A 26,379-nucleotide genomic window follows, 5' to 3' on the forward strand; every position below is an offset into this window, starting at 1 on the left:
GGTCCAGGCCTGTACTTTATGTGGATGATCTTTTTCTAATAGGTGCATACCCTCTCATTTATCAATGCAAGAGTGAGTTGGCTTCCGAATTCGAGATGAAGGACCTAGGTTTGATGCATTACTTCTTAGGCTTGGAGGTTTGGCAAAAGCCCGGTGAGGTTTTCCTTTCTCAAAGAAAATATATTATGAATCTACTCGAAAGATGTGGGATGGTGGAATGCAAGTCTGTGTCTACTCCGATGGAACTCAACTTCAAGAAGCTATGTGGAAGTGTTGTTGGGCCCACCTTGGCAAATCCTTCCGAGTACCAACAACTTGTGGGAGCCCTGATGTTCTTGGTAAACTCTTATCCAGACATATGCTTCACTGTGAATACATTGAGTCAATTTATGGTCGAGCCTCATCACATACATTGGATCGCTACCAAGAATCTCTTAAGATATCTTCGTGGCACAATCAACTATGGTTTGAGATACCCTGTCGAGAATTTGAAACTTCATGGATATACTAATGTTGAATGTACTGCCAGTGTGGTGAACCGTATGAGCACGTCTGGGTGTTGCTTCTCTTTGGGTTCTGCTTCAATATCTTGGATGAGTAGGAAGCAAAAATCGGTTGCTTTAAGCATCGCAGAGGCCGAAAACATTTTGCTGCTAGGATGGCCTATTCTGAAGTTGTTTGGTTGAGGAAGCTATTTGAGCACGTGTTGGATAACACTGTGATCTTCTGCGACAACCAAAGTGGGATTCACCTTTCAAAGAATCCTATGTTCCACAACCACTCCAAGCACATTGATATCAAGTACCACTTTATTTGAAATATGGTACAACAAGGAGCAATAAGGCTCCAACACATCAGGATGGATGAACAGGTCGCAAACATTCTCACGAAGCCCTTAGGGAAGGTAAAATTCCTAGCCTTTCGAGAGAGACTTGGAGTCGTGCAAATTTGAGAAATCTAGGGCATCATGTATTAGGTGACTTCTCTTCAATTAGTAACTTCTTGTGAGTGCTTTTTACTTCTTTAGATTAGGATCTTCCTTTACTTAGGTTATTAGTGTTCTTCGTCATCAAACAACTACCAATGCATGACCATAAATAGACAAGAGACATAGAATGTAGGTTATCAGCCAGGGCCAAAACCTCTCACTCTTTGAGAGGAAAACCCGCACAAATTATTCCTATAGAGATTCCAATTGATGAATAGCAAGACCAAGACACAAGTTCTCTTGACAATCAATATTCTTCCTTCAGAGATTCTTCCATCAAGTCATCCATGTTTGTTCTTGCTCTCACTGTGTTAGCATACTAGGATCCATGTCACTGTGTTTTGCACCAAGATCATTATCTCACCTCTGTCATGGCACCGAGATCCTCTCATTGTAGTATCCCTGAGACCTCATCATTGTCATGACACCGAGTTGCATTGTAACCCTCTCTTTGTGGTAGCACCGAGATCATCTCATATCCGAGCTTGTTCTTGCGGTGGTACTAAAGTAGAGATAGCACCAAAAATGTGTCTTTACTTAACTGTAATGACACCAAAATAGAGAGACCTCCTTTCTGTGATTATACTGAACCTTGTCATATGAAATAGCATTGAACCATACTGTGACATGAGACCGAAACAGTATCTAACATCTCTACTGCAATCCGCATTATGATTTCTACAATCAAACTGAGATTCTGTGTACCCTTATCGGAGCTTCTTTCCTGAAATGACATTCGAACTTGTCACTGTAATTTCCCATCGAATTTTAGAGGTGATCACCCTTCTTGACTGTGGAATAGGTCGAGTTGCCTACTTATAGTAGTTTGTCCATTTATATTAGCGGACATGACCATATGAAGAGTTGTGTCTCCAATTTTGGTGAGCCGACATGAGTTCTATATTTCATCTTGAAGCCGACGTGAAGAAGGATAACTTGTGCTTGTCTTGCAGGGCTACTTGACAATCGTATTGACTTATATACATTTGTAACATGCCCAAGAAGGGTTCTTCATACATGACATTGACTCTCTTCGACTTTTATGACTATATGACAAATCCTAAAGGCTCACAATGGGAGCCATCTAAAAATAAAATTCCTTGCCCATGAAAGCCATGAGGCAAGCATTACAATAATAATTTTATTTTTCTTCTTTACATCCTTTACATAAAAATCACAATTACATGACATTATGAAGATTGAACCTAGTTACACTTTTCAACAGGAAAGACCCTCCTATTATTGAAAGAAATATAACTAGGTTCGGTCTTCATAATTGTACTTTTGATACTTGTATTAATTCAAGAAAAGAAATATTACTTTTATAATATATGTCAATGAGTTTCTTGCTCATTGAAATAGGTCTAGCACATGTTAAAGTGCTATAGGTGAGTCAAATGGTCAAAATAAAATGTTGAAGACCTTAAGGGCATGTTACTCCATGTATATGTTTGTATAAGAGTCAAAGAATAACCCTCCAAGCAAAGTCAAGTCTCCTCTAAGCATGTGACACCACCAAAGAAGCCATTCGAAGCAAAGATAACAAGTCGGCCTACAAACAGTCTTCAAGTCGGCCTAAAAGGATGGGCAGTGCTCTATATATAGAGGTTGTCGACTCGACTATAGCGTCCAGCATTCCTCTCTGAAATCTGTGAGAGTAGAAGGCAACTAAAGGGTAACAAGAGGACAAGAAAAGGGTCTCCAAGGCAGCGAAGAAAGGAGGAAGAAAACCGAAGTGTTAAAGGGCTAGTTACAGCCACACGTGTGAGGAAAGGAGAGTTATCTCTGTGGTTATGACAGCATTAACTTACAATCTATCATATCTCATTTGTTTAGGGTTGAAACTAGGACTACAAGGCCTCTCACTCAAGCGTGGAAGAAGGTTATACAAGCAAAGGGAGAGGGAGAAGTTTAACATAGTTCTTGTGAGGAGATTCCCTCACACATGCAAAGAACTAGGGTTGCATTACTATTGCTCTAAGCCTTCAATATTTGTGAAAGAGAAGAAGGCTCGGTTGGGAGGCAACAAGGTCATCTCCTTAAGTTACAAAGGCTCCATCACAAGCGAAGGAAGAAAAGGTCAAGGCACATTCTAGAGTGTACAATAGAAGGTCTCTACAATTGCCGGAAGAAGTGCCAAAGGAAGAAAGACAAAGTGTTGGAAGGAGGAGGACGAAGCGCTACAAGAAGTAATCTTGAAGTAATTTTGTCAAGGGTCTAGGGTTTGGCATTGATCAATAAGAAGCTTCAATAAAAGAAACTTACTAAAGGGTTTTCCTCTCAAGAGAAGAGAGGTTTTGACCCTGGCAGAGAGCCAACATCTTGTGCTCTTGTTCTTATGTTTTGCTAGCAATTTGATGAAGTACAAACACATGCATTAACAAGAAGAAGAAGATTAAGCTAACAAAAAGGGTAAAAAGACTCCACAAATTGTTATCAAGTCAAGAAGAATCACACTACACCTAATCGTTGTTCATTCTTCAACACCTATGAGGGTCCCGCATGAGGTGGACACTAAGCTCTGGGAGCTCATGGGGGCTTGGGGTACTTCTCGAAGCTATGAGCGACCATAGGGTGAGTGGTTTACCTTCCCCTATTGGTGTGCTATGTACAAGGTCAGTGGTTCACCTTTCCCTGCGATACCCCATGATGGTTGACATGTGTGTAAGGTGAGTGGTTCAACTTCCCCTACGATTGACATATGCATAAGATGAGTGGTTCACCTTCTCCTATGGCATATGAGCAGGATGAGTGGTTCACCTTCTCCTACCGATGCCCCAACATACATCCCAACCATGGTGTTCGGGACTCATGGGAAGTACCTCTCATCTGGCAAATAAGTTGGGAAAAGTGGTTAGGGACCATAGCACTATCGATGGACGCATCGTGTACTATCGTACTCCCAACGACTAGGATGCATGGTGTTCAACAACATGATTTGGGATCATTTGAAGTTCCACCTTTGGACTAACTTTTGTCAGTGGAGAGTGGTAAGGTCCTGCGACTCACTCTCAATCACTTATTCTTCATCATTACTTCATGGTTCAGCAGAGCAGAGCAGAGATGACAGAGATGGTACATGACGATAGGATGGCATGATGATGACAGATGGATTGGTAGGTGGAATTCTCCCTAGTTGAGAGGGAGTGTTAAAATTGGCAACTAGGGCCAAATTCCACCTTGGGACAGCTCATTTGATGGAGATGATGATTGCATTGGATTCCTCTTTTCGAGAGGTCCAAGATTGATATAAAGATCATCTCATTTGGACAAGCAGAAGTGTGATTTTGAATTTATGACCACACATGTGCAAATTGTTCAGGTCGGCCTCAGCTTAATGTAGGCTCAAGAAGCCCAATGGATGTGTCTCTTCACCCACAACGAACTGTATAAATAGAAGCCTGTGATGGTAGCATATTGAAACTCTACTTGTTTGAATTGCTTGACAAAAATCATCTAGTCTTTTAAGAATGAAAAGCCTGGAGACCATTTTACATAATGTTCACCCATAAAATTGTCTAACATTATGTTAGAAGTAGTCATATTGCCAAAGTGGATCCTCAAGATCCTATAAGAACCATCACTTTAGGAGGTTCTTGGAAAAGGCATTATGGCAACCATTAGTATATATTCCATATTGTTTGGAAATAATACTCTTAAAGGGATGAAGGATTGTAATAGGTCGAGTTGCAAGCTCATTGTATATATAGCTAGATGATTGTGTGAAAGATTAAGAATGCATGTTTGAACTAATTTTGGGTAGGATACATATAATCCTCTAAGAAAATTTGGTCGTAAATTATGCACAATGAATGTTTCATTTGGCTATATGATGCCTATGAAGATGAATTTGACTTGCTCTGGAATGGTTAGAATGGTAAGACTTTCTCACTAGAATCTGTATATATTAGTGATCAACATTTAGTATAATCTTTGGAAGAGAATGGTAACTTGGTAATCAAGTTCGATTCTTGGGCACTTTGATGCATGAAGGAAGAACCGTATGAAGATGGACCTTGAAGATATTGATGATGAGAGAGTTGTCACAATGAGGTAAGTCTAATGTTAATATTTATCATTGGTCATATGGTTAACATGTTATTTTTCTACCTGGAAGAATGTCACAGGAATACATAATGACAAGTGGAGGCAAGTTCAACTATATGAATGGAATCTTGAGGGAAGCTCAAAATCTGATAATTGGAAACTATGAAGTCAAGATGTACTCATCTTGGGATTGAAAGGTAGCAGTGTGAGAAGATAACGTGAAGGTCAATATCGAACAAACAACAAAGAAATATCACTTTCATGAGGAAGCTATGATCTGCTTGAAGTTTTGGAAAGGCTCAATATAATGCCTTCATTGATGACGTCAAGATGAAAGTGAGGAGCAAGAAAGAAGACCTGGTTCCTGTCACAAAATTGAGGAGAGAAGATGGCTCCATGATACCTCGAAAGGAAGCAGGCTCGTTTGGATGACATGCGAAGAAAAGAGGGAGTCGGACAACTAGGTCAAGCATCCACTGAATGCTCCTACGGTTTGTCATGAGTCAAGAGTTCATGTCATATTGTAAAAGACCTTTGTGGGCACTTGTAGCAAGGAAAAGAAATTTATTTTCTATTTGGAAGTCTCTAGAGGGCTCCCAAGAACAAGTCGGCCAGCCAACTAAAGTCGGCCTAGAGTGGGCTTAAAGAGTCACTTGGAAGGCTATATAAAGGAGGAACTTTGTCCTCCTTAAACACACATCAAGCATTCACATCTTGGAGTCGATCTGCAATAAGAGAGGTTGCGAAAGTCTTAGAAGAGCAAGGAAAAGGCTTGCGAAGGAGGGAAGAAGTCTCCAAAAGGTTTGGGTATCTGAAAATTGCCTATTTCAACTAACACATGCGTGAAACCTAGGGTTTTTGGGCATATCTCAGGGCCGAGGATTATAGAAGTAACTGATAGGCTAGAAAAACCCTGCTTTGAGGAAGATTTGCTTCGCTGATCTTAAAGGGAGACCTTGTTGATCGCTGACTTGGTTCTTGATGGAAGTCTTGGGTCTAGGGTTTGTTCTTGGAAGTCTCCTTTCACGTTGATTCTATAAGAAGAAAAGTTATTTTTGGGTTTTCCCCTTAGAGGGGTTTTTCCTTAGCTTGGAGCCTACATCCTATGTTAATCTTTGTATGGTTGTGATCTTCATGTTTTTGGCTTTTATTTGATGATAAGAACATAAAGTTATAAACATAGTCAAGAACAAGAAGAACATAATATCACAAGTAAATGTCATGAAAAGGAAAATTAGATTGAATGCTGCCCTAATTAAATTTTCCAACAAAAGGATGGCTAGATGTTTGTATGGAAGCAAAGGTATGCATGTTTTAAGTAACTCTCCTCTATAAGGTAGAATTCATATCTACAAGAATCTTTCAGAAAGAGTTGGTTATAATAATGTCCTTGGCAAGGTTGCACGAAACGGATAAACGGGTACGAGTTTCCGAAACGGGAAGCGATACGAAACGCGACCTCCCCAAATTTTGGAAACGGGGAAACGCGAATATATATATATATATATATATTAGGAATTTAAGAAATATGTGCAATCATAAAGCATATATGATACATTCTAATTTATTACATTATGATAAAATTGTCAATTGTCAATGCATAGACTATAGTATCTAAATTTACATCACATTTACTCATGAATAATCACATAATGAAAATAGAAATATCCAAAATCAGCCACGAGAAATTTCTAATTTTTTGTCTCGTGGTTGATTGGGAGTCTCCTCCTACATAGTCGAATGACCTTAGTGCTCTTGATTAAATACAAGTTTCATACCCTAGTACCCTACATTCTCTTGATTATTGGGAGTCTCCCTGCATAGAGGGCTTTGTTCTCTCGATTAAATACAAGTTCCATACCCTAGTACATGATAAAATCCAATGGAAACATTGAAATCCCCCCAATCCTGAAATCCTGAAAAACAGATAAGTCTGCTGGATTTTGAGTAAGATCTAAAATTCTACTTTCTCCATATGAAATCCAATGACGACGAAACCACTCTCAAACATCCTGAGTCATTTCATGGTAATGTTAAAAATTTAAGTAAAAGGATGAAAATGAAAAATAAAGGAGAATATCACTTTTACTTTAAGAATTTAACATTACCATGAACTGCATATCAACACTAGGGCAAACAAATGTAAGAGATCTACATTAGAAAAAAACAAAATTAAAAAACAAATGTTTTTTTGGGGGAAACGTGGCCTGTACGGCCTGGAAACGCGTTTCCGGCCGTACGGCCACGTTTCCATTTCGGGAAACGTGGCCGTACGGCCGGAAACGCGTTTCCAGGCCGTACGGTACGGGGAAACGCGTTTCGTTTCGTTTCCCCTGGCGAAACGCCCCCTAGGGCCACGTTTCCTGCAACTTAGGTCCTTGGTAAGTCTTCCATGTGGTTACTTAATGCTTGAAAGAAGAAGTTTGGTATTCTTTGGAATGGCTAAATGTTGGGTCCCTATAATACTAGTGATTACCCCATTACTATTGTAGTTATACCCCTTATTTATATTGTTGTGCCTCTATTACCCCCATATTGTTATTTTTGTGCCCCTTAGAATTCCTCTATTGTTATTTTTGTGGCTTTATATTATTATTGTTAGGTCGGCTGGATTATATTGTGACTCCTTAGACTCCTATATATAGAAAGGAGGTTTTGTCATTTGCATCATCAAAGAATTGTTCATTTATGTAATGTAAAGGAGGTTGCCCCCTCGAAGAGGCTGAATTCTAAGGCGTTGATCTATCTTTTCTATCTTTTCTTGAGCTGGATTCATAACACTAAAGATCAAGACTCTTCCACAAGATAGCATGGCATAAACATAATGATATTGAAAAACATCAAGTATGGCCTCTGTGTTGAAATCTCTAACACGTTAGAAATTTTTCCTGCATTATATGGTTTATTTCACCTACTTGTTTATTCTTTAACAAGTTATTTAACCATATAAATACTTAAAATAAATACAAATGCAGTCTCAACTCATACACATATCATCAACTAAAATAATAGACAAACACACAATGAACACCGTTATTTTTGGACAATCGTCCAAGGAAAAACCCAACTTGGGAAAACCGGTCCAGCAGTTTTGAGGGTTTTATTATTAAGCAGCTTTCTTGAGTACAAATAGGGTGTCAATTTCCAAACTTACCCAACAGAGATTTCTATCTAGCAGTAATACCTCTTCTCGGAGATAGATATTCAGCGTCTCAGCACTAGTCTACCCCACGAAAATCCTTATGGCGCTTCTCCAAGGCTCTGCGTCAGCCCTGCTAGCCTCTGCGTAAATCCTAAACCCCGTGCGTCAACCCTCTGCCTCTCTGCATCAGCTCTCTGGCCTTCTGCGTCACCCACAGAGGCCCCTCAGCCTTTGCGCAGACTCTGGCTGCCTCTGTGTGACTCCTGTTGCCTCTGCATAGCCTCCTCAATCACTGCGTTGGCCCTCTGGCACTATCTCTGCCTCTCTGTTATGTACTCACAACCCTTCACTGCAACTCAGATCGCTTGTTCGAATTTTCTCAGCAAACCCCGCTCCAGAAAATCAAACTGACTCATCAATCTTGGTGTGTCTCCAACTGACCCTCAAGCCTCCTCTTATACTTTTCTTGTTGAGTCTTCAACAGCCAACATTAATTCCTTAATCAATGGCTAAGATCAGATTTGGATTGATCCATGTCATTTAGAACATTCTCACCCAGTTTTATATTAATACCCATTGATATTTTAATTTTCCTAAGTTCAGACTTGGGAACTCCATTAAAAATATTAATTATTTTAATATCTCTCTAACCGGGTAGAATTTCCCCAAACCATTTTTGGGTCTTGAAGATCTCATGTGCTTTAGCCTCTCCACCAATTTTCATGGCTAGAGCACATCCGATACTACCCCAAATCAACACTCCCTCTTAGCGAGGAATGTGCTCTAGTAATGCTCCAACCCTGAACATCACACTGATCATCCAGCACTGGTAATTGTCCTGATGTTTGGCCTGCTACCCAACATCCTCTACACTGTTGCTTCATGTACTACTGCCCATGGCTCTGCCACTGCCACTGCTCCATTTCTACTACAGCTCCCTCTGCATCTGTGCTATTGTTGGTCCTTCCTCCCAACATTGCATTTGCACTGCAACTCTCTCTCAACATGCTGCATCGTGTTGCCCATAGCACTACCACTGCTAACTGCTGCACTACAACTCAGTTACCAAGAAGTAAGTAACTAATCTACCCAACCATTGACATCCTAGTCTGGAAGCATCTGATGCTGAAGCTACCTCTGTTCTTATCCTGTGCTCCCTATGTTGCCTCTGCGCTGCTGCAAACACCTATGTGTCTCTCGCACTGCTGCAACCACCTTTGTGCCTCTCTGCATTGTTCCAATCATCTATGTGCCTCTCGCACTACTATAACCCCCAATGCGTTGCTACGGACCTCTGCTATGCCTTGTTCCTCCATCCGCATCTTACTTCTACCGACATCTATCATCCTGCTACAGTCACTCGGGGAAACCGTAGCCGGATATGATCCAAGAGTTTGGGTACCTCAAGGACCCTGCCCCTACATCTTTTGTAGTCCTCATAACTACAGCTCAATGTCACCCCACCTCTTCTCTAGAGGTGCATGAGCACTCATGGCACAGTGGTCATCCGTCTCGATTTCTTTCTCCGCCTTAGCTGGAGTTGCCTTGGAATCAGAAGCCTCGCCCTTGTTGTTAAATAGTGAATCCATACAGGTGAGGATGGTTTTAGAAAGAGGAGGAATGGGTTCACAAAACTCCACAACAGGTCATTCCTCCTCTTTCTAAAGCCTCTCCCTTATTCCTCTTCCTCGGACACTGGGTTGCATAATGACCCAGCTCCCCACAATGGAAGCACTTTACCTTGGAGATGTCCTTCGTCTTCCTCTTCCCATTTTATCCCACAGATGCTAGAGCCGCATCCTCCTCCTCTTTCTTAATTCGACCTCCTTTGCCACTACTCCCCGCCTTGGTCAACTGTCTGATCTCTTCTTGGCAAAGAGCTGCCCACATCTCTTCCCATCCTGGAAGAGTAGCTCTGCCCAAAATTCTTTAGACAAATGTCTCCCAATCCTCGGAGACTGCATTCAGGGCGATCTTGACCATGAACTCCTAATCCCGTGTGGCCCCTATAGAAGTAAGTTGGTTTTGAATCTCTTGCAACCTGTTGAGGTATAGATCTATCTGCTCCCCCTTCTGCATCTGATACGGCCGCATTGATTCTCCAACAGCATCTTCCTCTGCACGGAAGTGCCCTGATACAATGTCGTCAAGGTATCCCACATCTCCTTTGTCGTGTTCTTCTCGACAATATGTTGTACTACATGATCCTTGACCCCATCAACGATTATGCATTTTGACTTCGCCATTGCATCCTCATACCTTTCATTATCAGCTAGGTCGATTGGGATAGCCACAGTTCTCAAGGTGAAGCCCTTGATGCAATGTTTATCCAAAAAAAAACAAGATCATGGCCTTCTAGATGACAAAGTTGGAGCCCCCGTCCAACCTATCATGATCCCTCAGTCCGTTCATTTCCCATTGCCATCCCCGCTCTTCTTCTCAACTCCCTTCGAGTCTCGACTTCCCTCCCAGAAGTTCTCTCCTAGACTCCCTCTGAGTCTCGATTTCCCGCTGGAAATCTTCCCGCTTGTTGACCACTACATGTCAACTTCCCATAGCAGTACACCCCCTTTTCTTCGTAAAAGGGATAGCGCTTGATTAACGTGTCCGTGCCATTCGACAGTCATCGTCGACTTGATCAATTTATGTTGTAAACCCAGTCTGCATGTGTGAATTGTAAATAATCTTAGCAGAGTTGAGTCATGTATGTAAATTGCCTAGGTGGACCTAATTTTCTAGTGATAATCTACGTTCCGGAATGTTTTTTGTCTCACTGATCCATGATCGGCAAGTTTTACTTCAGCCTAACCCCAAAGCCGGAATGAATTTTGTCATTAGAATCTTAGAGGAATCCTAGTGTGTTGATCTGCTAGATTATATTTGGTCGTATAACTGGGTGGTCTATGAGGGTCTATGTCAAATGGGCTTTCCCCTTTCAGATGTAAAATTGTAAAAGTCATGATATAAAGTGTCTTGAGGGTTAGAAAATGTTTTAATCCCCTCATAAGTCCTAAGTCCTAGGTCCTAGGTGATTTTTCCAAAGGCTGAGTTCGAGGATCCAAAAATAAAAATTAAAAAATTAAAGAAAAATAATTAAAAAATAGATAAAAATAATAATAAAACTTTAAAATTTTAAAAATTAATTAAAAAATTAAAAATTAAATTAAATTAAATTAAAAATAAAAAATAAAAATTAAGAAATTAAAAAAAAAATAAATAAAATTATAATAAGTCAAATTTTTGAGTAAATAAATGCAGAATTTTAATATATTAAAATGCATTTAAAAATTCGACGGATGAGATTAAAAGAAATCTTGATCCTCATCGACAGTCGAGATTACTTTGACATGGATCACTCAAACTAGCTGTTGGGAATTTTTCCTTTAAATAAGGTGTTAGGGGTCATTTGAGATGAGATTTGATCTGAGAGTCTCGTGCTAAAGAAAGCTCTCTTGTAGTCATTTTTTGTGCAATAAAGAAAGACTTTGGGGTTAAAAATCTTGCTGGTGTTACTCTTCTGAAAGTGTTGTAAGATGATTCATTTTTCTGCATAATTTTATTTTCAGCCATTGATTTTAGCTTGATGAAGATTGATTTAGGCACAGGTATCTTGTCTGATCTTTGGGGATTGAATGATAGTTTAGATTCTGAAATATAATGGCAGGTATCTCCATTTGATCTGAATTTCACTATTGTTTTCTCCCTCTATGTTAATGGTTGATTGTAAGTTGTGCGGGAAATCCCTTTTTTAGACTACTGGGTGTTAGGGGAAGTTCTCAGTTGAACTAGCCAACTCCTGGGTTGTGTCTTTTTAAAGAGCCCAGCGAGTTCTTGATCCCGGGCTTACCATCTGAAATTTTTTATGAATGCATGCAGGGTTTTTCTGAAGTACCTCACATCAAATTAAAATTCTGAAAATATTTGTGGCATAACGAGAAATCTAGCTATTTAGAGCCTTTAATCTGTAATTATTTAGCTGGTTTTCTGTTAGGGTTTTTTCCTTGTACATTTTATTTCTAGTGTTCTGTTTTTGCCATTGCAGGTTGCAAGTGCAGATTTTAAAGGTTTTTCAGGGTTCCATCAGGCAATCTGAAGCGGATTGATTTAATTTTTTTTTACAATTTCTGAGGAAATTTCAAGGGTTTTCCGTTGCTTCCTGGAGGGTTTCTTTTTCGCAGAAGGATTTCGAGATTTGTTTGAGGTGTGCATTCTTCAAGCTACAGCACTGGCCATCAAATCTTTTATTCTCATGCTGCTGCATTTTCTTCTGGCATTCTCAACCACAACACAAATCTCATCCGCTCCCCACAACATCCTTGCTTGCAGTCATTCTCTATGCTGCCATAAAACTTCAATCCTCTCCAATGCTGCCTCTTTCTCCCTCATCGAGTTGTTGCCACTATCCGCGCAGCTCCCTTCTTCATCTGTGGTGCCTATCCGTTGACTAATCTTCAACCCGCAGTCTCATCCTACCTCTGCGTTTTTCCTCCATCTGCCCACAAATCTTCCTACGTTGGCCACCATTTCTACCCACACTCCAAATACATCAGGCTCTCCCTCACGCTGTCCATCCTCATTTTGACTGGCGACCAATTCCATCCGCTATCCAGATCAGCAAAGTTGCTGCCATTAATCTTTATGCTGCCCAGATCAGTAAATCTTTCTTCTGTGGCTGCACTGAACCATCCAAAACGCATTCTCCAAACCCTTTCCGCCAGCCAACCTGCAAACACATCAAACCTACATGCTGAAAATTCGGTCGTCAAAAATTTGGTCTAAAACCTGCGCAGCAAAACAAACAAACAAACAAACAAAAACATCGATTAATTATGTTCTATATGACTGAGCCTGTTTTGGTTATACGTATGGTGGCTTAGTTAGACTTTATTTAGATTTTATTTAAAGCGTTGTATAGTTAGGACAGTTAAATTATGTTTTCTTATTTCTTTTAGTTTACTATTAGTTATATTTTAGTTTTTTTTGTTGTCTTATTTTAATGGATCATAAAAAATAAAAAAATAAATAAATAAAAAAAAGTTCGTTGTTTTTACTTTCTTCATTTGTATTTATGTAATATGGTTAGATTTTACTTTTAGGTTTATAAAATTTGTATTTTAGTTTTAGATTTAGAGTTTTTTTAATTTAGATTTAAACTTTATTTTAGTTTAGTTTGGTTTTGTTCTTATTTTTTATTAATAAATCAAAAATCATAAAAAATATAAAATATAAAAAATCATAAATGGTTTAAAAAATAAAAAGGTTTCGTTTCAGTTTAGAATAGATTTTAGCGTTATTTAGATTTTAGTTCTTATGTTCTGATTTGTTAATTTTAGAATTAAAAAAAATAATAATAATAATGATAGAAAAATTTAGTTTTAATGTTTTAGTTCATTTTTTTATTTAAGTGTAAATTTTGATACAAAAAAAAATAATAATAATAAAAAAATTCCCAAAAATCATAAAAAAGTTTTAATCCTTAGCTTTTTTCTTGTTTAGTTTTGGTTTTTGGTTTGATTAAAAAAAATTTCTTTAATAAATGAAAAAATAAAAATAAAATTTTCTTTTTCTTTTTTTTTAGATAGGCTATTAGTTAAAGTTTTGTTTTGTTTTAGTTTTCTTTTATTTAGTTTTAGAATTAAATTTTGGATTTTAGATTAGATTTTACTTTAGTTGAGATTCGATTTTATTTAGGATTTTAGTTTTGTTTAATTTTTAGATTTAAAATTTTAATAAAAAATATAAAAAATAAAAATAAAAAATTTTGAAAAAGACTAATTAAAACTTGGAAATTCTTTTTCTAAAGTCTCCTCTATTGTGGTGAAGTTAAATGTGCTTAAAATGTTTATATCTGGAGATTAAGTATTTGAAATCTGGTCAGCATTTAAGTTTCATGGTTGTTTAAAGCATTTATTCTTTAGAAATTTAATTGCTAGATTATCGTTTAAGGCATTGTGCATTTGTTGAATATCTTATATTTTGCTTATAAATGATTGTTAATCATGGAATTATAAAGTTCATATTTCTGCAGCTTTCGATAAACAATCGTTTAATCATTAACTCCATAAGGCACTGGTCTATTAACTTAATAAAATCAAATAGGTGCTTGTTTTCCCTCGTGTCTCCCAACCCAACTGGTCCACAGTTGGTCATCCATTGTCCCATAAGGTCTACCCCCCTTAGCCGTGGGAGACAGGGTTAAACAGAGAGATCGGGGATCATGTGACAGCCACCGGTTTGAGCGTTGTCGTGACAATCTATGCGACAACATTTTTTGGCGCTGTAGCCGGGGACAGAGTTTTTTATGTCCTTGGTTTATTCGACATTCATCATTACTTCTTCTTTCTTATTTTTCATTTGAGCTGGCAGAGTCAAAAAAATTTGGCATCATCTCATCTTTTACGCCATTCATTAGCCTGTCAAATAGCCAACATTCTTTGGCGTCTTTTGATCTTTTCATCACCTTATCTTTCGTCATATCAGCAACTTCTCTTCAATTTGTTTCTTGTTTGGGTGGCGACTCCATTTTCTTATTTTTCCCAGACAAGAAGCCTCCCTCATATCTACTTGTTGGTTGCTTTTTGGATCTTAGAATTAGATTCATTGTTCAAGTGGCGACTCGACTTATTTCATCTCTTGATTTTCTTGAGCAGAGATCTCTTTCTATCATCCATTTGGTTTCTAGTTATTCATCATGGATTATTTGTTTAAACCACTGTTTTACAAAACGGCCGAATCGACTCCGACTCGGCCGAGTCGAACCGAGTCAATGGCCTGGGGAGTGACTCGGCGAGCTAACCGGTCCGGTTGACCGAGTCACATATGACTCGGCCGAGTCATCCAATGACTCGGCCGAGTCATATGTGACTCGGTCAACCCGGCCGGGTCCGTTATGACTCGGCCGAGTCACTGTTGGGACGGCTGGGCAGCGTAAATGATAAAAAAAATTCACTTTTTTGGTAATTTTTGACAAAGTTAAATGCAGTTTATGGATTCCAAAGGGTAATAGTAATTTGTTAAATGCTTTTGGGGTCCATTTCCCCCTCCCAAACCCTATTTAAGGCACCCAAATGCTCTCATTCACTCACAGTAGTCTTATGCATTTGAGTGAGAGTCTTCTTTGAGAATTAGTGAGCAGTTCTTGAGCTTGTTTTGGAGCAGCAGTGAGGAGTCTTGGAGGAGCATTGTAGCTGGAGTGAGGAGCTTCTTGGGCAGCCATTTGGAGCACCATTGAGGTGCTGATTCTTGGAGCAAGCTTGAGGAGGCAGTTTGTGCCTGGAGGTATTTTTTTCCACCTCTATAAATCTGTTTTTGCTTAGTAAATTTTAGGTGCATATCAAGAAAGCTTAGAGAGTGTTTTTTGTCAAATAAATGAACATTGAATCAATTTTTATTTTTTCATTTTCAGATTGTTTTCCTAGTCAAAAAATGGCACCTAGAGCAAAAGATCCTGCTTGGGCATATGTTGAAATGGTTGATAGTCAGATGCATTGCAAATTTTGCCATAGGAAAATTAAGGAAGGTCCTGGGGGCACTAATAGGCTGAAACAACACTTGGCAGGGATTAGAGGCCAAATTACCCCATGTACCTCATCAGAAATTGGGGAGATTAGAAAGAATTTGTTGGCCAGCTTTGAGAAATTTAAAGAAGATAAGGCTAGGCAAAAAGAGATACAGGCTGAAATTGGGAGGAAGAGGGAGATACAAAAAATGATGGCTACCAACCCCCACTATGATTTTGAAGGTTCTTCCTCTATCCCTCAAACTGAGGCCCAACCCCTTCCGTTATGTTCCTCCCTCTTTTGGTTCTGTTCAAGATAAGGGAAAGGATAGAATGAATTTGACAAAGGGTGATGTGACTATCAAAAGTTATTTCACTCCCTCCTCTCCATCAGATGCACATGGTCCTGAAGTTAGTAAAGGTCAAATTCAGCCCACTTTCGATGACCATTGGAAGAAAGAATTGAGAGAGACTGCTTGTGACTACATAGCTAGATGGTGGTATGATGTTGATATCCCCTTTAATGCTGCTCGTTCACCATATTATGAGCCTATGTTTGATTGCATACATGCTGCTGGAAAAGGCTTCAAAGGCCCTACTATGCAAGAGCTAAGGGGGTTTCGTTTGCAGAAAGAAATTCAATCCATTAATGAGTATTTGCAAGAGTTCAGGCACTCATGGGCAAGAACAGGATGTACCAGCATGTCAGATGGATGGACTGATCAAAGAAATCGTACCATCATAAACTTTCTTGTCTTCTGCCCACAAGGAACCATGTTTTTAAAATCAGTTGATGCATCTGATAAGGTAAAATATGGTCACTTGTTGTTTCAGCTATTGGATCAGGTTATTGAGGAGGTGGGGGTGGCTAATGTTGTTCAAATCATCACAGATAATGCCTCTAACTATATTCTTGTTGGTAAATTGTTAGAGGAAAAACACAAGACCATCTTTTGGACCCCATGCGCTGCACATTGCATAGACCTCATGCTTGAGGATATTGGAAAATTAGATTGGGTCAGAAACACTGTAGATCATGCCAAAAGCATAACAAAATTTATCTACAATCATACACTGGTTTTGAGTCTCATGAGGAAACACACTGGAGGCAAGGATATTATTAGGCCTACCATCACTAGATTTGCTACACATTTTTTGACATTGCAATCTATGCTTTCCCAACATAGAAACTTGCAAAAGATGTTTTCCAGTGATGAATGGAATCAAAGCAATTGGTCTAACAAACCAGAAGGCAAAGAATTGAAAAGGAAAGTCCATGAAGAAACTTTTTGGAGAAAGGCAGCAGAGATTGTGAGGCTTGCTGAGCCACTAGTTAAGGTGTTGCGGTTGGTGGATGGGGAAAGGTTGGCTATGGGCTTCATTTATGAGGCTATGGATCAAGCAAAGGATCAAATAAAGACAGCATACAAGGATAGAGTGGCAAAGTATGGGCCCATTTGGGCAATCATTGATGAAAGATGGAACAATCAACTCCATCGCCCTATACATGCAGCTGGGTATTTTTTGAACCCACAGTATCATTATAAAGCTAAGGAGTCAGGAGCTTTGAGGGGGGAGGTCAGAGATGGACTGGTTGATTGCATTGAACGCATGATCCCATCGGAGTCTGATCAGCTGGAGATACATCAACAGGTCACATCCTTCAGCAATGCAACAGGTACCTTTGGGAAGAACCTAGCAAAGATTGCAAGAGAAGCAGATGAGTCAGGTAAACAAAAATTTCAATTTTCAATTTCTTAATGGTTTTACAGTTTTACTTTTTTTATTAAATTTTGTTAAATCATTTATAATTTGAAAGTTAGATATAATTTGTAATTTTGTTGAGCTTCAGCTTTCATCTAACTCATAATTCATTACACTCCTATGTTTTTTGCAGCACAATGGTGGGAGGCTTTTGGTGGCCAGTGCCCTCAATTGCAAAGGTTTGCAATTCGTATTTTGAGTCAAACTTGCAGTGCATCTGGGTGTGAGCGCAATTGGTCTGTCTTTGAGAGGATTCACACAAAGAAGAGAAACCGTTTGGATCAAAAACGGTTAAATGATCTAGTTTTTGTCCAATACAACCTTCGGCTCAGACGAAACCAATTGTTGAACAAAAGACCTGATTCAGATCCCATTGTGTTGGAAGACATTGATCCAACATCAGATTGGGTAGTGGAGAGTCGTCCACCAGAGTTTGATCCTGATGAGGATCTTGATGAACTTGAACATGTTGTTCAACTTCAGCCTGTTCAGTTGAATGCAGATCCCAATCCACCAGCCTCAGTCTCACAGCCAGCAAGGACTCCAGTTGTAGGTGCTTCCTCTGCTCAGCCACGACAGAAGTGCAGTCGCATATCTACTCTATCTCAGCTTGCATCTGCTGCACAGCCTGCTAGTGGTATTGGTACCACTTCTACAGTTGCAGTTGGAGACGATGATGATGATGAGGAGCCATGGGGCCCCTTGTCTGACTCTGATGATGATGATCTAGAGATTGGTCGAGATGATCTTGGCTCCTCTGGCAGTAGCTACTAGCCAGTAGAACTAGTATTGCAGTCTGGTCACCATCACAGTTTACTTTTGTTGTAGAGGCCATTTCTAGCCTCCTAGGTTATTTGTATTTTGTTTTGAGTCTTTGATCATGTATGACAGTTGACTATGTATTGCCATTGGGTACCATTTTGATATAGTGGATTGGTTCATGAGCCTACTTTGATCATATGTTGTCTTCCATCTATATTATAATGTTGTGTGTTTGGAAACATGAATAAAAATCTTTAAAATTATGTTTAAAATATTTAAAATTATGTTTTTTAATAAAAATAAATAAATATTTAATGTATTTTTTACAACGACCGAGTCATTGAAATCGAGCTGGCCGAGTCATTACTGTTTCAGAGTCGGAGTCGGAGTCGATCCTTAGCCGAGTCAGAGTCGGAGTCGGAGTCTTAAAACATTGGTTTAAACCATGTCATTTTACTGATGATCTCCATGATATTCCGGAAGTGGCCATTTCTAAATTACCTTTGTTCTCAAGTGGTGATTCAGTCGTTGTTAAAAGACATCTAGCCTTGTTTACTCGTATAATGATCATATATTGTAGACCCCCTCAATAGAATCATGAAGATGTCAAAATGCGTCTTTTTGTCCTTTCTTTAGAGGGTGATGCTTTGAATTGGTTTAACAATTGTCCAAGGATTCTTTCACTTCTTTACAAGACATTGTCAATGCTTTTAAAGATAGATATGGTGATCCAGACAGCTCGCCTTGTGCCCCTAAAATTGTGCAAAAGAATGAAAGTAATCTTATAAAAGGTCCAGCTGTCGATGAAAGATTTCGAGACAATTCTTCATATCAGAATGTGCCATCCACATGTACCATTGCAGATCAAATCCATGATAGTGGAAAAGCAGGGACAAATGACAATGAAAAGGAAGATCAAAGGAAAATTATACAAGAACTAATGTTGCTGATAAAAAATATGGAGATCAATCAAACTAATTATGCCAATGATGTGAGAACTTTATGCACCCGCCTGGAAAAACATAATAGGGAGATGGAGATCATGCAAAATGAGCATACTAAGGAAATTGAGTCCATGAAGATTAATCATGACACAGAAATTAGTTTTATGCAAAGCAAGATGTCAGGCTTAGAGGAAAATATGACAACCATGAAAGCTAATCATGATAGGGAAATTAATTCTATGAAAAACAAGTTATTAACTATGGATGAAGAAATGACTATCATGACATTCGATCATAATAATCAGTTGGCTACTATGCAAGCAAATCATAAGGAGGAAATAAACTCTATGCAGTATTGCTTGATGAACATAAAGGAAAAAAACGATAAAGTAATAAAAGATATGGAAGAAGACCATGAAGGCAAATCAGTGCTATAAAGGTTGAACACTCTAGTCAGATAGATGCCATTAAAATAAGGGTTCAGAAGTTTCAACAATGGTCAGAGGATGAAAGGAACCAGGGAACGTCAATAGATCAGGAGCCTCCTTATCTGTTGCAACAAGCTCCATCTTATTATGAGGTCCTTTGTTCCATTAAAAGTGGATAATTGAAGGTGACCTAGATAAAAGGGAAATTAATAATAAGGTTGATGCTCACATGATTAATCCACTAGTCACTGAAGATCAAGTTATAACTCATGACACCTATGAGATTGGTCCATCATCTTTGACAGGGCAGATGCAGGATGAAGAAAGACATGTCATGCATATCTTACATACTTCATCTGATAGCTTTGAAGCAAAAAGTTCCACGTCATCAATAATACAGCCTACCAGGAAGAAAAAGCGTAAGAGGAAGAAAATGAGAAGAAGATTTGATGCATCAGACGGCCGCGAGCAGCTTGATTTTCGGATAAGAAAAAGCCCTACCATATGTAAGATTGCACATGGCACATCCGACAAGCAGCCGACAGATTTGCCTGAAAGCAGGCACATGCTCAGTATACACTATATTGAACACATCTGATGCCATGGGGCATCCCTTGTATTGTATTTCTAACCATACTCCTTGTCATTTCAACATTTCATTTCTGTTTTAGGATTAGATTTACTTTTCCAGATAGTTAATAAATGAAGAGCTTATATCTTTCATGTGCATAATGTTATAAGATGATTTTTGGATGGACGCTACTTATGTTTTATTGTGTATTGCGTGGATGCAGATTCTGGATTCTCACATTCCTGCAGTGCAGCAACGTGTCCCCAAGTGGAGCCAGATGTTGACCACTACGTGTCAACTTCCTATAGCAGTACACCCCCTTTTCTTCGTAAAAGGGATAGCGCATGATTGACGTGTCCGTGCCATTCGATAGTCATCGTCGACTTGATCAATTTATGTTGTAAACCCAGTCTACATGTGTGAATTGTAAATAATCTTAGCAGAGTTGAGTCATGTATGTAAATTGCCTAGGTGGACCTAATTTTCTAGTGATAATCTACGTTCCGGAAGGTTTCTTGTCTCACCGATCCATGATCGGCAGAGTTTTCCTTCAGCCTAACCCCAAAGCCGGAATGAATTTTGTCATTAGAATCTTAGAGGAATCCTAGTGTGTTGATCTGCTAGATTATATTTGGTCGTAGAACTGGGTAGTCTATGAGGGTCTATGTCAAATGGGTTTTCCCCTTTGAGATGTAAAATTGTAAAAGTCATGATGTAAAGTGTCTTGAGGGTTATAAAATGTTTTAATCCCCTCATAAGTCCTAAGTCCTAGATCTTAGGTGATTTTTCCAAAGGCTAAGTTCGAGGATCCAAAAATAAAAATTAAAAAACTAAAAAAAATTAAATAAAAAATAGACAAAAATAATAATAAAATAATAATAAAGTTTAAAAATTAAAAAAAAAATAATTAAAAATTAAAAAATTAAATTAAATTAAATTAAAAAAATAAATAAATAATTAAAAATAATAATAAAATAATAATAAGTCAAATTTTGAGTAAACAAATGCAGAATTTTAATTTTTTAATATATTAAAATGCATTTAAAAATTCGACGGATGAGATTAAAAGAAATCTTGATCCTCATCGACAGTCGAGATTACTTTGACATGGATCACTCGAACTAGTTGTTGGGAATTTTTCCTTTAAATAAGGTGCTAGGGGTCATTTGAGATGAGATTTGATCTGAGAGTCTGGTGCTAAAGAAAACTCTCTTGTAGTCATTTTTTGTGCGATAAAGAAAGACTTTGGGGTTAAAAATCTTGCTGGTATTACTCTTCTGAAAGTGTTGTAAGATGATTTATTTTTCTGCATAATTTTATTTTCAGCCATTGATTTTAGCTTGATGAAGATTGATTTAGGCACAGGTATCTTGTCTGATCTTTGGGGATTGAATGATAGTTTAGATTCTGAAATATAATGGCAGGTATCTCCATTTGATCTGAATTGCACTATTGTTTTCTCCCTCTATGTTAATGGTTGATTGTAAGCTGTGCGGAAATCCTTTTTTTAGATTACCGGGCGTTAGGGGAAGTTCTCGGTTGAACCAGCCAACTCCTGGGTTGTGTTTTTTTAAAGAGCCCAGCCAGTTCTTGATCACGGGCTTACCATCTGAAATTTTTTATGAATGCATGCAGGGTTTTTCTGAAGCACCTCACATCAAATTAAAATTCTGAAAATATTTGTGGCATAACGAGAAATCTAGCTATTTAGAGCCTTTAATCTGTAATTAATGTAATTATTTAGTTGGTTTTCTATTAGGATTTTTTCCTTGTACATTTTATTTTTGGTGCTCTGTTTTTGCCATTGCAAGTTGCAGGTGCAGATTTTAAAGGTTTTTCAGGGTTCCATCAAGCAATCTAAAGTGGATTGATTTAATTTTTTTTACAATTTCTGAGGAAATTTCAAGGGTTTTTCGTTGCTTCCTGGAGGGTTTCTTTTTCGCAGAAGGATTTCGAGATTTGTTTTAGGCGTGCATTCTTCAAGCTACAGCACTGGCCATCAAATCTTTTATTCTCATGCTGCCGCATTTTCTTCTGGCATTCTCAGCCACAACACAAATCTCATCCGCTGCCCGCAACATCCTTGCTTGCAGTCATTCTCTACGCTGCCAGAAAACTTCAATCCTCTCCAACGCTGCCTCTTTCTCCCTCATCGAGCTGCTGCCACTGTCCACACAGCTCCCTTCTTCATCTGTGGTGCCTATCCGTTGACTAATCTTCAACCCGCAGTCTCATCCTGCCTCTGCGTTTTTCCTCCATCTGCCCACAAATCTTCCTACACTGGCCACCATTTCTACCCATGCTCCAAATACATAAGGCTCTCCCTCACGTTGTCCATTCCACATTTTGACTGGTGGCCAATTCCATCCGTTGTCCATATCAACAAGGTTGTTGCCATTAATATTTATGCTGCCCAGATCAGTAAATCTTTCTTCTGCGGCTGCATTGAACCATCCAAAATGCATTCTCCAAACCCTCTCCGCCAGCCAACCTGCAAACACATCAAACCTGCATGCTGAAAATTCGGCCGTAAAAAAATTGCTCTAAAACCTGCGCAGCAAAACAAACAAACAAACAAAGAAAAACATCGATTAATTTTGTTCTATATGACTGAGCCTGTTTTGGTTATACGTACAGTGGCTTAGTTAGATTTTATTTAGATTTTATTTAAAGCGTTGTATAGTTAGGATAGTTAGATTATGTTTTCATATTTCTTTTAGTTTACTATTTGTTATATTTTAGTTTTTTTTGTTGTCTTATTTTAATGGATCATAAAAAATAAAAATAAATAAATAAAAGCAAAAATCATTGTTTTTACTTTCTTCATTTGTATTTATCTAATATGGTTAGATTTTACTTTTAGGTTTATAAAATTTGTATTTTAGTTTTAGATTTAGAGTTTTTTTAATTTAGATTTAAACTTTATTTTAGTTTAGCTTGGTTTTGTTCTTATTTTTTTACTAATAAATCAAAAATCATAAAAAATATAAAATATAAAAAATCATAAATGGTTGAAAAAATAAGAAGGTTTCTTTTTAGTTTAGAATAGATTTTAGCCTTATTTAGATTTTAGTTCTTATGTTCTGATTTGTTAATTTCAGAATTAAAAATAAACATATAAAAAATTTAAAAAAAAAAATATATATATATATATAATAATAGTTTTAATGTTTTAGTTCATTTTTTTATTTAAGTGCAAATTTTGATTAAAAAATAATAATAATAATTCCCAAAAATCATAAAAAAGATTTAATCCTTAGGTTTTTTCTTGTTTAGTTTTGGTTTTTGGTTTAGATTATATATATATATATATATATATATATATATATATAGATATAGATATATATATATATATATATATAGATATAAATAAATGAAAAAATAAAAATAAAATTTTCTTTTTCTTTTTTTTAGATAGGCTGTTAGTTCAAGTTTAGTTTTGTTTTAGTTTTCTTTTATTTAGTTTTAGAATTAAATTTTGGATTTTATATTAGACTCTACTTTAGTTGAGATTTGATTTTATTTAGGATTTAGTTTTGTTTAATTTTTAGATTTAAAATTTTATTAAAAAATATAAAAAATAAAAATAAAAAAAATTTGAAAAAAAACACTAATTAAAACTTGGAAATTCTTTTTCTAAAGTCTCTTCTCTGTTGTGGTGAAGTTAAATGTGCTTAAAATGTTTATATCTGGAGATTAAGTATTTGAAATTTGGTCAGCGTTTAAGTTTCGCGGTTGTTTAAAGCATTTATTCTCTAGAATTTTAATTGCTAGATTATCGTTTAAGGCAATGTGCATTTGTTGAATATCTTATATTTTGCTTATAAATGATTGTTAATCATGGAATTATAAAGTTCATATTTCTGCAGCTTTCGATAAACAATCATTTAATCATTAACTCCATAAGGCACTGGTCTATTAATTTAATAAAATCAAATAGGGCTCGTTTTCCCTCGTGTCTCCCAACCCAACTAGTCCACAGTTGGTCATCCATTGCCCCATAGGGTCTACCCCCCTTAGCCGTGGGAGACATGCTTAAACGGAGAGATCGGGGATCAGGTGACAGCCACCGGTCTGAGCCTTGTTGTGACAATCTGTGCGACAACACCGCCAACTATCGATCCGCTCCTCTCCGATCCTCTTTGCGACTACAACTCAGATCAGGGTTTCTTGGCTAGAAATCCCTCAAGGCAGCGATTCCCTCTACCTTGGTTCTGTCCCATTAGGTACTAATTTGCTTCGACAGCAACAGCACCCCACCAGCTTCCCAACCCACAATCTGCCCACAGCTCCCTAGGCCCCAGCAGGTAAAGAAACGGAGCCTCTTAGCTTTGTGCAATCCCAGCAAGGCTGAATCGTTCCTTTGGCCAACTGCGTCAAGCCTACCTAGCTGAGTAGGATGACGTGGCTCTTCATGAGCCTCTTCTGCCTCTCTCTGCCTCTGCGCTAGCCCTCTCTCTGGCTCGAAATGATGACGCAGGCCCTCTGCGTCACTCATTTTTTGCTGCTTTCTGCTAAGGAATAGCTCTATCTCTCAGGACAGCGATTTCTGCTGCAAATTTTCTTATTTCAATTGGTGTCTTCAGTTCTCCTGTGATCTGCAATGCTTTGATACCATGTTGAAATCTCTAAGTCTAACACGTCAAAAATTCTTCCTGCATTATCTGGTTTATTTCACCTACTTGTTTATTCCTTAACAAGTTATTTAACCATATAAAAATTGAAAATAAACACAAATGCAGTCTCAACTCATATACAGATCATCAACTGAAATAATAGACAAACACACAAGGGACACCATTATTTTTGGACAAGAGTCCCTGGAGAAGCCCAACTTGGGAAAACCAATGAAACAGTTCTGAGGGTTTTATTATTAAGCAGCTTTCTTGAGTACAACTAGGGTGCTAAATTGGCTCACCCAATAGAGATTTCTATCTGGCAGTAATACCTCTTCTCGGAGACAGATATCCAACTTCTCAGCACTAGTCTGCCCCACGAAAATCCTTTCAGCGCTTCTCCAAGGCTCTGCATCAGCACAGCTAGCGTCTGCGTAGCTCTGGAACCCCCTGCATCAGCCCTCTGCCTCTCTGTGTTAGCTCTCTGGCCTTCTGTGTCACCCACGTAGGCCCCTCAGCCTTTGCGCAGTCTCTGACTGCGTCAACGTGGCTCTTGCTGCCTCTGTGTAGCCTCCTCAATCATTGCGCTGGCCCTCTGGCACTATCTTTGCCTCTCTGCTATAAACTCACTGCCCCTCCCTGCAACTCAGATCACTTGTTCAAATTTTCTCAACAAACCCTGCTCCAGAAAATCGAACTGACTAATCAATCTTGGTATGTCTCCAACTAACCCTCAACCCTCCTCTTATACTTTTCTTGTTGAGTCTTCAAAGGTCGAGATTAATTCCCTAACCAACGACTAAGATTAGATTTGGCTTGATCCATGTCATTTAGACCATTATCACTCAATTTTATATAAATACCCATTAATATTTTAATTTTCCTAAGTTTAGTCTTAGGAACTCCATTAAAAATATTAATTATTTTAATATCTCTCTAACCGGGTGGAATTTACCCAAACCATTTTTGGGTCTTGGATATCTCATGTGCTTTAGCCTCTCCACCAATTTTCATGGCTAGTGCACATCCGATGCTACCCCAAATCAACACTCAGGAAGAAAAAATATCGAGTTAACAATGTCAACTCCAAGAAAGATATTGTAGATTAGATCATTCCATGGGCACCTTAATTAAAAGTGAATACATCGAGAAGGATTCTTGTACAATATGGAGATAGATCATGCGAAAGGATATTCATCTCAAAGGATTCAAATAAGCAAATACTTTGATAAAAAAGCGATCATGATAAGGTAATTCTGATATTAATATTTTGATATCAGTTATCTGGTTGACATGTAGTTCTTGCTAACTAGAAGTGCAGAAATGTATAGTGGCAGTTGAGGCAAGTTCAACTATTGGTGTTGAACTCAATTCAAAGAACACGTGGATTGAGTAAACGGTTTTGATAATTCTTGGAGGATTACATGGTCAAGATGTGTACATCATCTTGGAACTGAAAGGTAGCAGTATAAGAGGATAACCTTATCTTTATGTATCAATAACAATAAAGATCACTTTCATGTCTAGGAGGAGCTTAGCTTCACTTTGGAAGGCATAATATAATGCCTTTATTGATGATGACCAAAGGCAAGTGATATGAAAAGTTGATGGCCAAAATC

At 38.0% G+C, this 26,379-nt stretch overlaps 1 protein-coding gene across 1 annotated transcript in view; it reads right to left on the reverse strand.

The window, feature by feature from the left end:
• Nucleotides 1-26,379, reverse strand: part of LOC149191618 (K(+) efflux antiporter 5-like) — a 379,177-nt gene that overhangs the window by 212,698 nt on the left and 140,100 nt on the right. The window contains exon 14 of the mRNA XM_089406719.1: nucleotides 12,723-12,900. Coding sequence (XP_089262845.1) covers nucleotides 12,723-12,900 — 178 coding nt within the window. The remainder of the gene's footprint in view (nucleotides 1-12,722; nucleotides 12,901-26,379) is intronic.

The sequence above is a fragment of the Pinus tabuliformis genome, chromosome 2_2, assembly GCF_031772625.1.
Source record: "Pinus tabuliformis cultivar Carrire ecotype Pingquan chromosome 2_2, CPIR1, whole genome shotgun sequence".
NCBI lineage: Eukaryota > Viridiplantae > Streptophyta > Pinopsida > Pinales > Pinaceae > Pinus > Pinus tabuliformis.